We start from the raw sequence: 14,404 nt of genomic DNA on the forward strand, positions 1-14,404 counted from the left end.
ATAATAAAGTTATCGGTCGCTTAAGGGACATTAGACCATTGGAGTGTACTTGTACATGACGTCTAAACACAAAGTTTCCACTTTAAATTTTACGATTAAGGAGAACTAATAATTGTTTTATTCAAAGAAAATTGAAATAAATAGTTACTTTACTTGCATTTAGTACCAGCAGTAAAGTCAATACACGGAATAATGAAGCTGTAAATATTGTCAACTTTGGGAATTAGACGAGGTATCCTATATACAGTTAATTGACATGTTGATGCCTAGGATGTTGTGTCATTGCTTGATAGTGATATTTGTAGAAAGAATAATTATGCCAAAATAAAACGGTGAACAAACAACATCAACAATTGAAACAAGCTTTTCATGTCCCTAATAGACAGCAAAATAGGTCATTTCACGTTTGATTTCTGTTGAAATTAAGATAAATGCACAACCTTAAATACTTTTATAGTGTATTTTTATTCATATGTTAAACATATTAGTAAGTAGCAATCAATGAAACTAAAATGTATGTGTTAAGCAGGCATCCAAATTTAGCATCCTAGCAAATGGCTTGATAAAATACCAATATTTTGACTATACAATACATTAGATGGACCGTTAGCAGGATCAGTCACTTTCCAGTCGTACGACTCTCATCTTGTACAAATTTAAATATCGCATTCTCTCATAGAATATCTTGATAAAAACTTTGGTCAAAATTCCAAAAAATAAATATTTTATAGCAAAAAATGTAATTGAGTACAACTGATCTTTTTACGATTACTCTAGTATATTTTTGCACTAGAGTAGGATGTCTTCGATATATTGACAAAAGGTTTTTATCAAACCTATCTATGAGACTATTTTAAAACTAGTAAAAAGTAACAAAATTATGATAAATCATACCATGGAATTTGTGTATGTAAGAACATGAAGGTGGATTTCAATTTGGGTCATTTCCTGTGCAAAAATTGTCCCTAGTTAAATAACAACTTGTTCTCATGGCGACATTTTCTACCAATATGTATGCATCTTCACTTGAATTGAGTTTATGAAATCTATATATAGGTAATGTTTGATTATTGGACATGATGTGTTTTTTTTTACATTTCGTTTTGTCTTAACAAGAGTTATGTCCATTGACAAATATGTAGTAAAAAAGTCTGAAAACTCTTACGCGCACCTGTCGTTATTGTCACATTCCACTGGTGCTTATAGTGTAAGAGTTTTGGCCCTTTATTAAAAATGGTATAAAAAAGCTCGTGCCGCGCACGTAGCCCCAAGTGTGTGGCACTTACTATCCTGAAGCTTCATGGGCATGTCGTGCATGTGCTATTTACTGTCATACTTCACTGGGGTTGACAACAATAAATACTCTTGACTTAGTAAATAATGCTCTGAAAATCTTGCGTCGCATGTAACTCAAAGTATTGCACTCATGGAACTTTATAGGAATGTTAGTCATCATTGATATTGTGCACATGCAATTTGTGTGCCATTCACTTTTTCTGAAGAAAAAAACATGTCTGAAGAATATTGTGTCGCGTGATGCTCCATATGTATTGCACATACAATGGAGGAATTTAACTTGGCAGAAATGTTGGTTACATTTTATATTGTCTAAGAAGGTAGTTGTCCCTTGACAGTTTGATATTGTCTGAAATTTCATGTGTCGCATCTAGCTCAAAAGTTATGAATATTCACCTTTGAAATTTCGTAGGAATGTCGATCATGTATTTTTTTAGTGCGCCTGTCATTTCTTTTATATTTCACTGTTTAACAATAGTTAGGCTCTTTAACTATGTTACACGAAATATATTTCACCTACATAAGCACTCCTGAAACTGCAAATGTGCATTGTGGAATGCCATTAACAGCGTATGCCTGAAAATGAAGTTTCTATAATCACGATCTCCGTAGTCTCTTTACATATGGGAGACTACTCCAAAACTGATTCAATATCGGGTATGTTCTAGTTACATCCCGTGGGTTATGAATCGTACACACAAATAATATGTGAATTTGAAATGGTTTTACATGATGAAAAAAATGTTATGTCCCAGTCAATTGTAACCACGCCCCACCCCCAGGTCCGGGGGAATACCGGGATTAGCCGGGGAAATAGGCCGTGTTTTTACCTTTCAGGTGGCCCCGCAGTGTCTGGTGAATACGGTGGTTTTGTATTCGTGCCAAAAATTTGCGGGGAATAGGCCTTACCTAGGGTCCCGGGGTGCGGGGCATTTGGCGGATATTTTACCGCAGGACGGGAATTTGACCCGGGCTTGGCTGGAACGAAAGTCAAAGTCCCCGCTTTTCCCCGGACCTTGGGGGGGGGGGGGGGGCGTGGTTACAATTGATCGGTGCATTAACATTTAACCGAACATATTAGTTTAGTTTCGTATCACATAACCTGGTCATTTCAATATTCTACATAAAATTATAAAAAATCAGCATGCAAAATCGTTTCAAATGATGTCAAAATAAGGAAGAGACAACAGGCACCAAAATCTAGTATTATTCTGAATGGAAATGCCTGAGAGTTAGCTTACATGTTGGTCGGGTTACTGTTTTGCGTTATAATTGAAATGTAAGTAAGATTGTTCTCGGTGTTTAATTTGTGGATGAAGATCATTAGTTCATACCAACTAAGTTAAGCTCGGTTGTGAAAAAAGCTAGCATGACCTAGGCATTTGAATCACCTGAGTCCATTTTGAGAATACAGGGTTGCGGGCCCGAATGTACCACATATTTGTTAAGATGTGGTCAAGCTTTGAAACATTGTCGGAAACAGTCCATGCTTCGAATTTGTGCATTTATAGTCGCATTCGGAGCTCCTCGGCCATTTTTAAAAAAACAACCTCAGATGTATGCAGGTACATCGAGTAGTTCGTAAATTTTTGAATTAAATCATTTTAGAAATGTAGTGTTTTAGAATTGTATTTATTGATCTAAGTTTAAACTGATTGTCAGTGAAGTATATTATTGCAAACATAATTAAGATTTCCAAGAGTAAAGTCATAAAGTTTAACTGCTAAATAAAATCACTACGCGTCAAAATACATCCGAGGTTGTTTTCGATAAAAGTGGCCGAGGAGTTCCGAATGTTATAGTAGTTTGCTTCTAGACTGTTTACTATTGCATTTTTATATGTGTAGTTATATCGATGGAGAAATAGCATAATTTTAGACTAACTGTGATTGTTTTTATTAATAGATAATACCACTTGAGCCTTGAATTATAGGTATTCTCAATTTATTTGCAGAATGCATAAAATGTTTATATTGGACGATATAAATTATAGCCTTGTAGATCCATGTAGACATGGCTTTGTATGAAGGGTCATGTTAAGACTGTATAAACATTGGCAGAAATGTCTCTTCCATATTTGCAAGATAGAAATGATTTCTTCCATAGCCATGGTTGTAATGACTGGTCAGAAATGCCCTCAGTCCCTTGATACCCGTTTCCGTCTCATTTCTTAATTTCTTGACCGACGAAACAAAAGCCTCCGTTATTTATTTTCGAGGCAAGCAAATCCAGGAAGGTATTAGAGTGTGGAATTATTTGTCTCGGTAGCGTCCCAACGGCCCTCGGTCCATTGTTTCGCTAATGGGTTGTCACTTCGGTGGCCCCCCTGCGGACCGCGGGACCACACCTCGCCACGGACTGCCGCCTCACGCTGGAATCATCTGAGGTAGATGACTTTCAGTGTACCATGAGCTCGTCACGTGCAAACTTACATTTCCATTTTTACTTTTCTTGCAGTCCATATAAGGAGATAATTAAATTAAAATATAACATACATTTATGAAGGTGTCTCCCACAGGCATGCCGGATTCCGGGCCATGTTGGGAGATATTCCGGATGCCGTGCTTAGACACGCCGGAAACCACGAACAGAGCGAACTGAATTCAAATTTCGGAGCAAAACAAGTACATATATACATTACAATGATAAACTGACTTTCATTTACAAATAAATCGTCAATATGGCAACATTCTCGACGAATACATGCATAATTTGGGCATTTGTTACACTCATTTATGATTCGTCTAAGCCCATTTCATAACATGCTAACTACGTCTTAGGAAAATAAGATGCAAATATTCATTTGTTGGAATATATGTTACCGTCCGGTATTAAACAGAATCATATAATGGATTTAACAAAACGACGATGATGTGCACGAGGTTAGGGATACTTCTGCTCTCATATTATGAAGATTATGAAACTGCTCCTCTGTGGCAATAACATGTTGCATAAGTGAGTCATATAGAATCCCAGTAAGAACGTTATTATATCTTGCACGTATAATATCTAATTCTTCATAGAGTTGATATTTAGGGTCCCAATTGTACCCCCTGCAGTTAATCATTACGCAAATAAACGATTGATATGATATGAATAAAAAGCGGCAACATTCTCATGTGTCTCTGACCGTCAGTTTGACAGTCCGTTGGAATTAGTGCTAAAGATAGAGCAACGCTTGTGAAAGTAGTAGAACGCCGACGGTATTTTTGTTTGTTAAACAATGCTTCATGAAGCTGGCCTTTTCACGCCTTTGTAACTACAATCTACGCCGAATTGAGAGAGGAACATTCATGAAACCATCATTCATACGACAAATGCTCTTGGGATAAATTAGGGACTGTTTCCCCGACCTTTTCACTCATATTTCTCCGAGTATTCAATTAGTTCCCACTAACAGGTACAAATTTGTACAAATTCGAAGAAAGCGACACTTTTCTTGTCGCTTAACGGTATTTTCATTCGGTTATATGGTCCCTCTTGTATTAAGAAGTTTCTCGCTGTGGAGGTTGTTTGATGGCCTCTAATGTATAACCGACATATTTTCTAATTCTTCGACATTCAAATTAGTCGAAAAATGATTATCCCAAAAGTGATTGTATTTGCATTTCAAGTTCACAATGTGTTTTTCGCTAACTTTCACTCGTAAGAATGTTTTTGTCACTTTTGTAGAATATGGTTTCCAGTGGTGTCACATCAACGAGAATTTACTGACAAAAATTAGTTCTTGGAACGTGCATGCAGCCAACAACAACAGCACCAGCAACAAAAACAACAGTACTTAAATGCTTGAATAGATGTACGATATATTTGCAAAACATGTGGAGTTTTATTATTAAACTCATTCTTTTCCACTCACAAATAAACTAGTTATCAGACAATTTAATTAACCATAACGGTAAACGTTAATGCCCAATACGATAGCCCCTTAACTAGTATGCACCAGTAAATTGTAACCACGCCCCCCCCCCCCCAGGTCCGGGGAATAGCGGGGAATTTGATTTTCGGTCCAGCCAAGCCCGGGCAAAGTCCCTGCGGGGACGAGCTGCGCGTGAACCCCGCCAAATGCCCCCGCACCCAAGAGAATCTAGGTAAGGCCCCTTCCCCGCTATATTTGGCGGGAAGACAAAACCACCGCATTCACCCGGCACTTCGGGGCCACCTGGAAGGTAAAAACACGGCCCATTTCCCCGGCTCTCCCCGGTATACCCCCGGACCTTGGGAGCCGTGGTTACAATTGACTGGTGCATTAGCATAAAGTTATAAACTGTAGCCTATTATTATTATCATTTATTTTGCAAGTCCAAAAACGCGATGTCGTATTACTTCTTTAGAGTGTGATTTTTTTAACGATTTTATTTCTTAAGTTGATGAAAACGACGCCACTCATGAAATACAGCTTTCCCAGGTCACTCGGTGAAATACAGCTTTCCCAGGTCACTCGGTGAAATACAGCTTTCCCAGGTTACTCGGTGAAATACAGCTTTCCCAGGTCACTCGGTGAAATACAGCTTTCCCAGGTCACTCGGTGAAATACAGCTTTCCCTGGTCACTCGGTGAAATCTTACACTGCAACAAACTACAACTCTATTTTGGATTCCTTTTACTTTTTATAAATATATTCAGTGATAGCGAATGGAATTGTGGAAAACAGGATTAGACCAAGTATTTTTTGGGACCATAAAAACTAGTGTTGTGCCGATGGTCGATTATAATCGACAATTGATCGGAAAGGCCTACGTCGGCGACAATCGAAAGTGAAATTTGAACAATCGATTACAGAAACAAGGAACGTAACCGTTACCGACTAGCTTGCTTTTCCTGGTTAATGCTAGTTTGTGTTGAAATGTTAAGGTGTTACTATGTTAAGTTATCTAGTCATATTGTATCAAGTCAGTAAGTAACTACAGTACCTTATTACCAGGTTTCTTTGTACTTAAACTGCGAAAGGATTGGTTCTCAACTCTTGGTTGTGGTATTAAAGTGATTATACTAACCATGTAAAAAATTAGTTTTCTCAGTTTTCTGAAAGAAAATGTTCTTGTTAAACATACAGAATATTCACCTGATTGTTGTACTTGTTACTGACTGATTTTTAAAAGAAATTGATATCTTTCTCTGTGTTTATTTTACACATGTATACAATACTAAATGTAAGACAAAACATAGAGCCTGTGGTCTCATGTTCTGTAATAGTAACTTGTGAACACTAAAAGAAAGGTGCGTTCTGAATAAAAAATGTAATTTATACAAAGAAATGTACAAACAATATTGTAAGGGAACACTGGTGCATATACTGTAAGTGTATGCCTTTTATATGATGACCAAAGATAAATAAATCGATTAATAATCGATCATTGATCGGTTTCATAAACCGATTATCGATAGTAATTTTTCTGTCCGATTCCCAACACTAATAATAAAATAATAAAAACACTACGTAGTAACGCTTAACATACTCGTGAATAGAGAAAACCTGACAAAGTACATGCGTAGAACATTATAATCTTTACATTGGCTATCTTTACAGAACATTTCTTTCTTACCCGTGAGCTTTTTTTGTTGTTTTCCCTATCATGAGTAACTTTTACTTTGGTGTAGATACGCTGTTTTATAATTCCTTGAAGTAATGAATTACAAACCATATTTATGCATTACGAATTAATTCACGCATGTCGGCTAATAACTGATAAAGGGGGCACGAAATATCTGGCTCTTACCGACTTGATTGAATCGATGAATTACATCGATGCATTAATTTCAGATAAAAATACATAAATCGTTTAGCATTAAAACTGAAAAAGATCGGAACAATATAGCGAATGTTTTGCTTTGAATGAAAACATTCAATAAAGATAAGTTTACTATTTATTCATCATATTAAATGAAACATGGCGCAGTCTACGCCGCTTACATAGCCCCGCATTCGGTCTTTTGCCAAAGTTTATAAGAGTTTAGTTTCTTCGATAACCTTTTCACGAAACCGCCGCCTGGTGGAGCACTGTCCAAAAATTATTTTGGAAACAGGTTTCACGGCCTCTAAACGCCAGCTACACCACTTTACGGTGGTGCAAAGAAAAAGAGCACACATGATAGATACTTATAGTTATATGGTAAAATTAACAGCACCTAGCCATTTATTTTCGAAATAGTTTTCAGTAAGGTTAAGGTAGTTCGCGTAGAGTTTTGTTTCCGCAAGTAGTATGCATCACCAGCATAATGTTCAATGAATGATAAACATAGCAACTGTTAAATTCATTTCAAAAGCGTTAACTTTTGATTTTACTTCAAGCGCAAAACATACTCGATAGCGCCACCACTAGGGCAACAGCGCCACCACTTTTATAAATATGTGCATTTTTCCTTTTTAAGAAGTGCTTATCAGTTTTGTTGTGTTCCGGCGCAGTTACTATACATAACAGTTATGTTTGCATGCGTGAGAATGTTCTTACGGGGTGTGTAAGCACCGAACTGTACTTGCTATGCAATCAGATCTCAAAATATGCACAAGTCCGGTTCGGGAGAAAAGCTCCTGACACCACAGTTTGCGCAATATTGAAACGAAATAGTAACCAGCCTACAGTAGAAGTGCTCTTACACGGTACCACATTCTCCGATTTTCGAAATATGTCCGTTAAATGAAATTATCAAATACAATATAAATCATACTCACGTTTGTTCATGTAAACATAGGGCACAGCTCCACCACGGAAGTGTCGACAGCTCTTTTTCTTTGCACCACCGTAATGTGGTGGATCTGGCGTTTAGAGGCCGTGGGTTTGTCGAAGTGTTTGAGGAAACTACTTTACTAATCAAACTCCGGTAATATAACGAAGGTGGGCTCTTTTAACGGCACGGACTGTCCTTTGGTTCATTTAAAATGGTGAAAAAAAGAAAGTTATCTTTGTTTAAAGTCATCATTCGAAGCAAAATGTTGCCTTCCGACGTAGCATTTATGACGTAAGTTATCACGTGGTATACACACACTGCTTATGGCTGTTACATTCATTAGGACTTGAATAGTGAAGTTTTTTAACAAACGAATTATTTAAAGAATAAGAATGATATCCCCAAAAACAGTTAACCATTTCAGGATTTTTACGCAACCTAGAAGTAGGATTTGTTATTGGTCTCATACTCAACATTGACTGATTCCAGGCAAGGCTTTATTGTTTGCACAAGACCGAGCGAAAAAGCGAGCAGTTTTCCCTCTCTGAACAATTAAGTATATTAATTCAGAGCAATTCCATTTGATGAAGAATAATAAACTGATATGGACTGATCGTTCAGAGATAATGAAATTTAAAACATCCTGGTCACGTGTCTTATGTCTCTAAGCGCATGCGTGTGGTGTGGGAACGAGGCTCGCTTCAATCTTCCAGGCATATAAGAGAACTTACAATAGATTTGTAATCGTTTGTTTTCCATTTCCCATGCTCCTATGCACGCGTTTGTTAATTGCAATTTCCCTAATCATTTTCCCGTTTTATTGCGATATTAGAAAATTAGAAAATGAAAACCAAGATCGTTCTCTCGCTATATAATTCTCTCTCGCGATATCCAATCATCAAATGGAGTTCTCTCTTGTTTCTGTAATAATGGCACTGAACAATTACGGCTTCAACCCTCTCAGGAGTTGGCAACTAACTTTGAAACTCTATACAATGTTACCATCTAGTTCCATACATGAAAGAGACCAATCATGGTTGAACTTCGATTGTGAATCCAAAGTAACGCTTAGATATTCGTGTCAGATCAGACTTTTATCTTTTTTTACATTTCTAAAACTTAAGAAATATATACAAAGACAATGTGTTAAGATATTACAAATAGAAATATCAGGGTTACAGCGATTTTATACGTGTATTTAAATAGACAGATTAATGCCCATTAATTGTATGTACAATTATTAAACAAAACATCACTAAATCCCGTAAATCATAGACAAGTTTCTTATGAAAATGGCACAGACATTGGAAAAAGCTATTCAACACATCACGAAAAAAACACTATCATGGGCACTTCGAAAGAATGTCATCAAACGCCGTCGGGACGTCGATCGTTGCCTGTGATATACAATATATCCTGTTGAGTGTCTTCGTCCCGTTTATTTGGGCAAGATCGGATAGGACGTCACATCGGCACTGCACGTACATGGGGTACGTAAACGCCAGGTTGAGGGGACGACTTTGTAGCGAGGTAACGGCGAGTGGAAACGTTGATAAAGCCGTATCGAGAAACTGGACGGTGCTTAGATGAACGTTGTTGTCGAAGGCGTGGAGCGATATTGACTCTATCGGGTTGTGAGATATGAAGAGTTGTTCGAGATTGACCAGACCTTTCAGATCCGAGTCGCCGATAGTTGTTATACTGTTGTTTGAGAGGTCTATTTTCAACAAGCTGCCCAACCGAGAGAGACCAAAGGGGATGGATTGAAGGTGTGATCCTCGGATCGAGATTTGCTGAAGGTGTAAGGTTCCGTTACATTGAAAGAGGGAGTCAACATCTAATCGCTCATTGTTTCGAAGGAACATGTCCGAAAGAGATGAAAAGTTGAAGGACTTCTCACAGTTTAAATAGCTCAGATTGACAAGATTTGTTTCTGCTAAAATCAACGTTTTAAGTGATGACGAGCGAATGAAACCGTTCAGAGCATTGGCATCGTAACCTTGAACTTGGAACGATTGAGTCACGGTGGTATTCGACAAAGACTGTGGCCATGTAGACACCGAACCCAGGCCTAAAGTCATTTGATAGATGCTCTTGTCGGCGAGAGCATCGAAGTTTGTTAGAGGGTTGCCAGACAGGTCTAAATTGGTGACAAGCAACTGGGTAATTTCATTCGGAACTTGTACCAATCTGTTATTTTGTAAAAACACCTGAAGCACTTTACTTTCAAAACTCTTGAAAGCTGCAATGTCAATATCAGAAATGCGATTATTGCCCAAATAGAAGAAAAAGTAGCGTGCATTCACAGAGGTCAAGTTTGTGAATGCTTGACTGCCAATAGTCTGTATATTATTTCTATCGAGCTGGACTTTCAAGACTCTGTCATTCGTCAACAAAGCTGACGCAATTTCCGGTGTGACGTCAAAGTTTGGAACGTTGTCAAGGTTACGGTTTCTGCAGTCTATCATACCTTGTCTACAGTAGCAGGATTGGAAACACTCTGGGCCGGTTGTGAGAATAAAACATTGGACCACAGAAAGTGATCCAAGGAGCAATACAACCTGAAACAAATAAATGAACAATTACTGAGCATGCGCATTTTTTTTTCCACCTTTTCATTCTTACTTGCTAGAGTGTAAGCCTAGTACTCAATGATTGCCGTTCTGCAATTGCATTGGCTGAAAATGTAGCGTGTATTCTAAAATGTTGATAACTAAAATAATACTTGTTTAAAAAAACACCTATATTTAATGTATGAACTATTTGATTATAACTGTTTCTTTGTACACTTTGTTAGTTAGCTGATAATGTATTTTAAAGGGACCATTTTTAACAAAATTTATATAAAATAGCATTTTTTCTAGCACGACGGATAGGCATTTTCGGTGACGTCAGCCGTGCTGGAAAATTCCATCTGGCACTCCCATGCCAGATGAGTCACGCGCTGTGACGTAATACTTTTCATTTCTTTTATTATACACTTAATGTATAAACCATAATTATGATATTTCATTGGATGATTTCCATTAACATTTACTTTACAAAAGTATACCTTCAAAACAAAACAACCCATTAAAAGACGTGATACTGAAGAAACTTATTGCTGTATGCAGTGAATACAAATTACTGCGCGTCATGACGTCAGTAAACATCATCGCACGCGCCTTATGGTGAAATGTACAAAATGAGCTTTTTATGTATTTTCTTCATAAAAAAATGAAATTTAAGGTATGCTAGAAAAATATCACCCGACCCGACTACCCGCCGTTAACTCGGCAAGCCTCGTTACCTGGCAACGCAGGTGCCCTCGGGTCGGATTTTTCTATCCGGAACGGACACACGTGACAAATATTATTATTTATATGCCACTAAAGTAAAAACATCTGAAAATGTAAATACTATCCAATTCGAAAGAGACAAACCCGAAGGTAAATTTATTCACCTGCTTTTGTAAATTGTCCATGATCGTATTCCTGCACGAGCGTCCTAAAAATGATCTCGATGGCACATAATTGTCTTATCTATGGTGGACGCTTCACTTTGAGAGTAAACAACTGGACTTTATCAACCTGATTTCTATACAAGTAGCAGAAGTTACACTTTACTTGGACGTACGTCAACAGAAAGGCCAGGGAACTCTTTGACATACCTTGCACAACTTTGTTTATAGGGGCTGGGAATAATAAAGATTTGAAAAGTAAAATTTATTTGTCTCTTGTAATTAATGCAAAGAATTTTAATGCAAAAAAACAACAAAGTTGATGGTTTCTGCTGACCTGGGGCTGACCAACATATTCTTATTGCTATAGCATTGGTTTTTTGCTTACATTTACAGCCTACACAATAACCCGAGATGTAAACTTTGAAAACTATTTGGGTTAAGTTTGCCGATTTAAGTTAGCCGGTGCCATTATACATCATTACAGAAGATATAATATTATCTAACTCAAACAGAAAATTTCCATCATTATCTTATACATGACATTCAGAATCGGTAATGTCTGTATTTTGTTTACATGTTGTACTTTAAAACTAACTTTATTTATTAAATGCGTTATGCATATCAGCATGGTGTGTGTGTGTGTGTGTGTGGGGGGGGGGGTATTCAGTATTTGGGTACTTACTATTCTAGTACTATTGGAGGAAAATTGTCATGTGCGGTATGTTTATTTTATAATCTATAAAGTTGAAAAATGAGTTCATGACAGAAGCAGAGAAGAAAATGACAAAATAACCGAAATCATTTATGATTTTGACGCTTTTTCTTTTCATAAATTTGCTGCACAAATGCTTTATCTCTTACGTTTTCATGGACTGATCTTTAAGACTGTAATGTCGTGTATGACTCGTTGCAAAAAAACGTATATAAAGATATTGGTGTTATCATCCTGGTCAGTGAAATCTATAAATCTATATATCGCATCTGAAAGGCTTCAGAGTTAACCATCAAGGACATGAGCCTCGTTGAAGGTTTATTTGTAAGACTGCTTCAAAACCGTAGCCATAAATGCATTCCGTACCGTATAAAATAGGTCAGCGGGATGGTTGGGGCAGCAACCATCATTCTATTTTCTTAAAACTTTAACCTTATACAAATTGAAATATAAATCTTACTTTTGGTTTAAATTGTGTGTACGTACTAACAGAAATAAATGGTTGTGGGGACTTTTCAGGGATCGGCCACTGTTGTGAAGACTTTTCAGGGATCGGCCACGGTTGTGAAGACTTGTCAGGGATCGGCCACGGTTGTGGAGATTTGTCAGGGATCTGCCATGGTTGCGGAGACTTGTCAGGGATCGGCCACGATTGTTTAGAGTTATCAGGGATCGGCCACGGTTGTGAAGATATATCAGGGATCGGCCACGGTTTTTTTTTAGAATTATCAGGGATCGGCCACGGTTGTTTAGAGTTATCAGGGATCCGCCACGGTTGTGAAGACTTATCAGGGATCGGCCACGGTTGTTTAGAGTTATCAGGGATCTGCCACGCTTGTGAAGACTTATCAGGGATCGGCCACGGTTGTGAAGTCTTGTCAGGGATCGGCCACGGTTGCGAAGACTTATAAGGGATCGGCCACGGTTGTTCAGAGTAATCAGGGTTCGGCCTAGGTTGTGAGGACTTGTCAGGGATCGGCCACGGTTGTTAAGAATTATCAGGGATTGGCTACGGTTGTGAAGACTTATCATGGATCGGCCACGGTTGTGAAGGCTTATCAGGGATCGGCCACGGTTGTGAAAACTTATCAGGGATCGGCCACGGTTGTGGGGGAATCGTAGGGATCGGCCACGGTTGTGGGGAATGGTAGGGATCGGCCACGGTTGAGGGGAATGGTAGGGATCGGCCACGGTTGTGGGGAATGGTAGGGATCGGCCACGGTTGTGGGGAATGGTAGGGATCGGCCACGGTTGTGGGGAATGGTAGGGATCGGCCACGGTTGTGGGGAAAGGTAGGGATCGGCCACGGTTGTGGGGAATGGTAGGGATCGGCAACGGTTGTGGGGAAAGGTAGGGATCGGCCACGGTTGTGGGGAATGGTAGGGATCGGCCACGGTTGTGGGGAATGGTAGGGATCGGCCACGGTTGTGGGGAATGGTAGGGATCGGCCACGGTTGAGGGGAATGGTAGGGATCGGCCACGGTTGTGGGGAAAGGTAGAGATCGGCCACGGTTGTGGGGGAATCGTAGGGATCGGTCACGGTTGAGGGGAATGGTAGGGATCGGCCACGGGTGTGGGGAATGGTAGGGATCGGCCACGGTTGAGGGGAATGGTAGGGATCGGCCACGGTTGAGGGGAAAGGTAGGGATCGGCCACGGTTGTGGGGAAAGGTAGGGATCGGCCACGGTTGTGGGGAATCGTAGGGATCGGCCACGGTTGTGGGGAATGGTAGGGATCGGCCACGGTTGTGGGGAATGGTAGGGATCGGCCACGGTTGTGGGGAATGGTAGGGATCGGCCACGGTTGAGGGGAATGGTAGGGATCGGCCACGGTTGAGGGGACGTTTCAGGGATCGGGCACGGACTTTTCTTTTTTGTTGGGACGGAAGTTCGGCCACCGCTGCGGAATAAATTTTCCTCCTCAAGAGATAGGTCACAGTTGTTGAGTCTGACATATTGACTTTACTTCTTTCAATTAACAGTGAAATAAAACCCTTGGAATATAGCGTGAGTCTGAAACTTTTTTTATATCTCAACCAATTCAATTAGTAAATAAAATTCATTTGTTTAGACAAAACAGTTAATAAAAAAATATGAGACTATAATTAAAAATTCCTTTGAGAAGCGAGTTCAAATTAATGATACTCTTTTTGTAACAATGATAAATCTCTATTAAATGTTTCAATGATTGTTTTATTACACGATCAGTCATGCTTTGATGTAGAAGTGTAATCATATTTGTAGAAACCTTTTCATATTGAAATGGCAAATAGTCACGCAAAGCCC

General features: G+C 38.9%; 2 protein-coding genes across 2 annotated transcripts; both read right to left on the reverse strand.

The window, feature by feature from the left end:
• Positions 1-9,110: 9,110 nt before the first annotated feature.
• LOC128212407 (decorin-like) lies at positions 9,111-11,477 on the reverse strand. Its single transcript, XM_052917859.1, has 2 exons — positions 11,408-11,477; positions 9,111-10,526 (listed from the first exon to the last, which is right to left on the reverse strand). The coding sequence occupies exons 1-2, from the start codon at positions 11,426-11,428 to the stop codon at positions 9,309-9,311; spliced, it is 1,239 nt and encodes a 412-aa protein (XP_052773819.1). The 5' UTR covers positions 11,429-11,477; the 3' UTR covers positions 9,111-9,308.
• Positions 11,478-13,128: 1,651 nt separating this feature from the next.
• LOC128210921 (uncharacterized) lies at positions 13,129-14,073 on the reverse strand. The gene has a single exon (XM_052915266.1). The coding sequence runs from the start codon at positions 14,071-14,073 to the stop codon at positions 13,129-13,131; it is 945 nt and encodes a 314-aa protein (XP_052771226.1).
• Between the last annotated feature and the right edge of the window lie 331 nt (positions 14,074-14,404).

Source organism: Mya arenaria, chromosome 12 (assembly GCF_026914265.1).
Source record: "Mya arenaria isolate MELC-2E11 chromosome 12, ASM2691426v1".
Lineage (NCBI taxonomy): Eukaryota > Metazoa > Mollusca > Bivalvia > Myida > Myidae > Mya > Mya arenaria.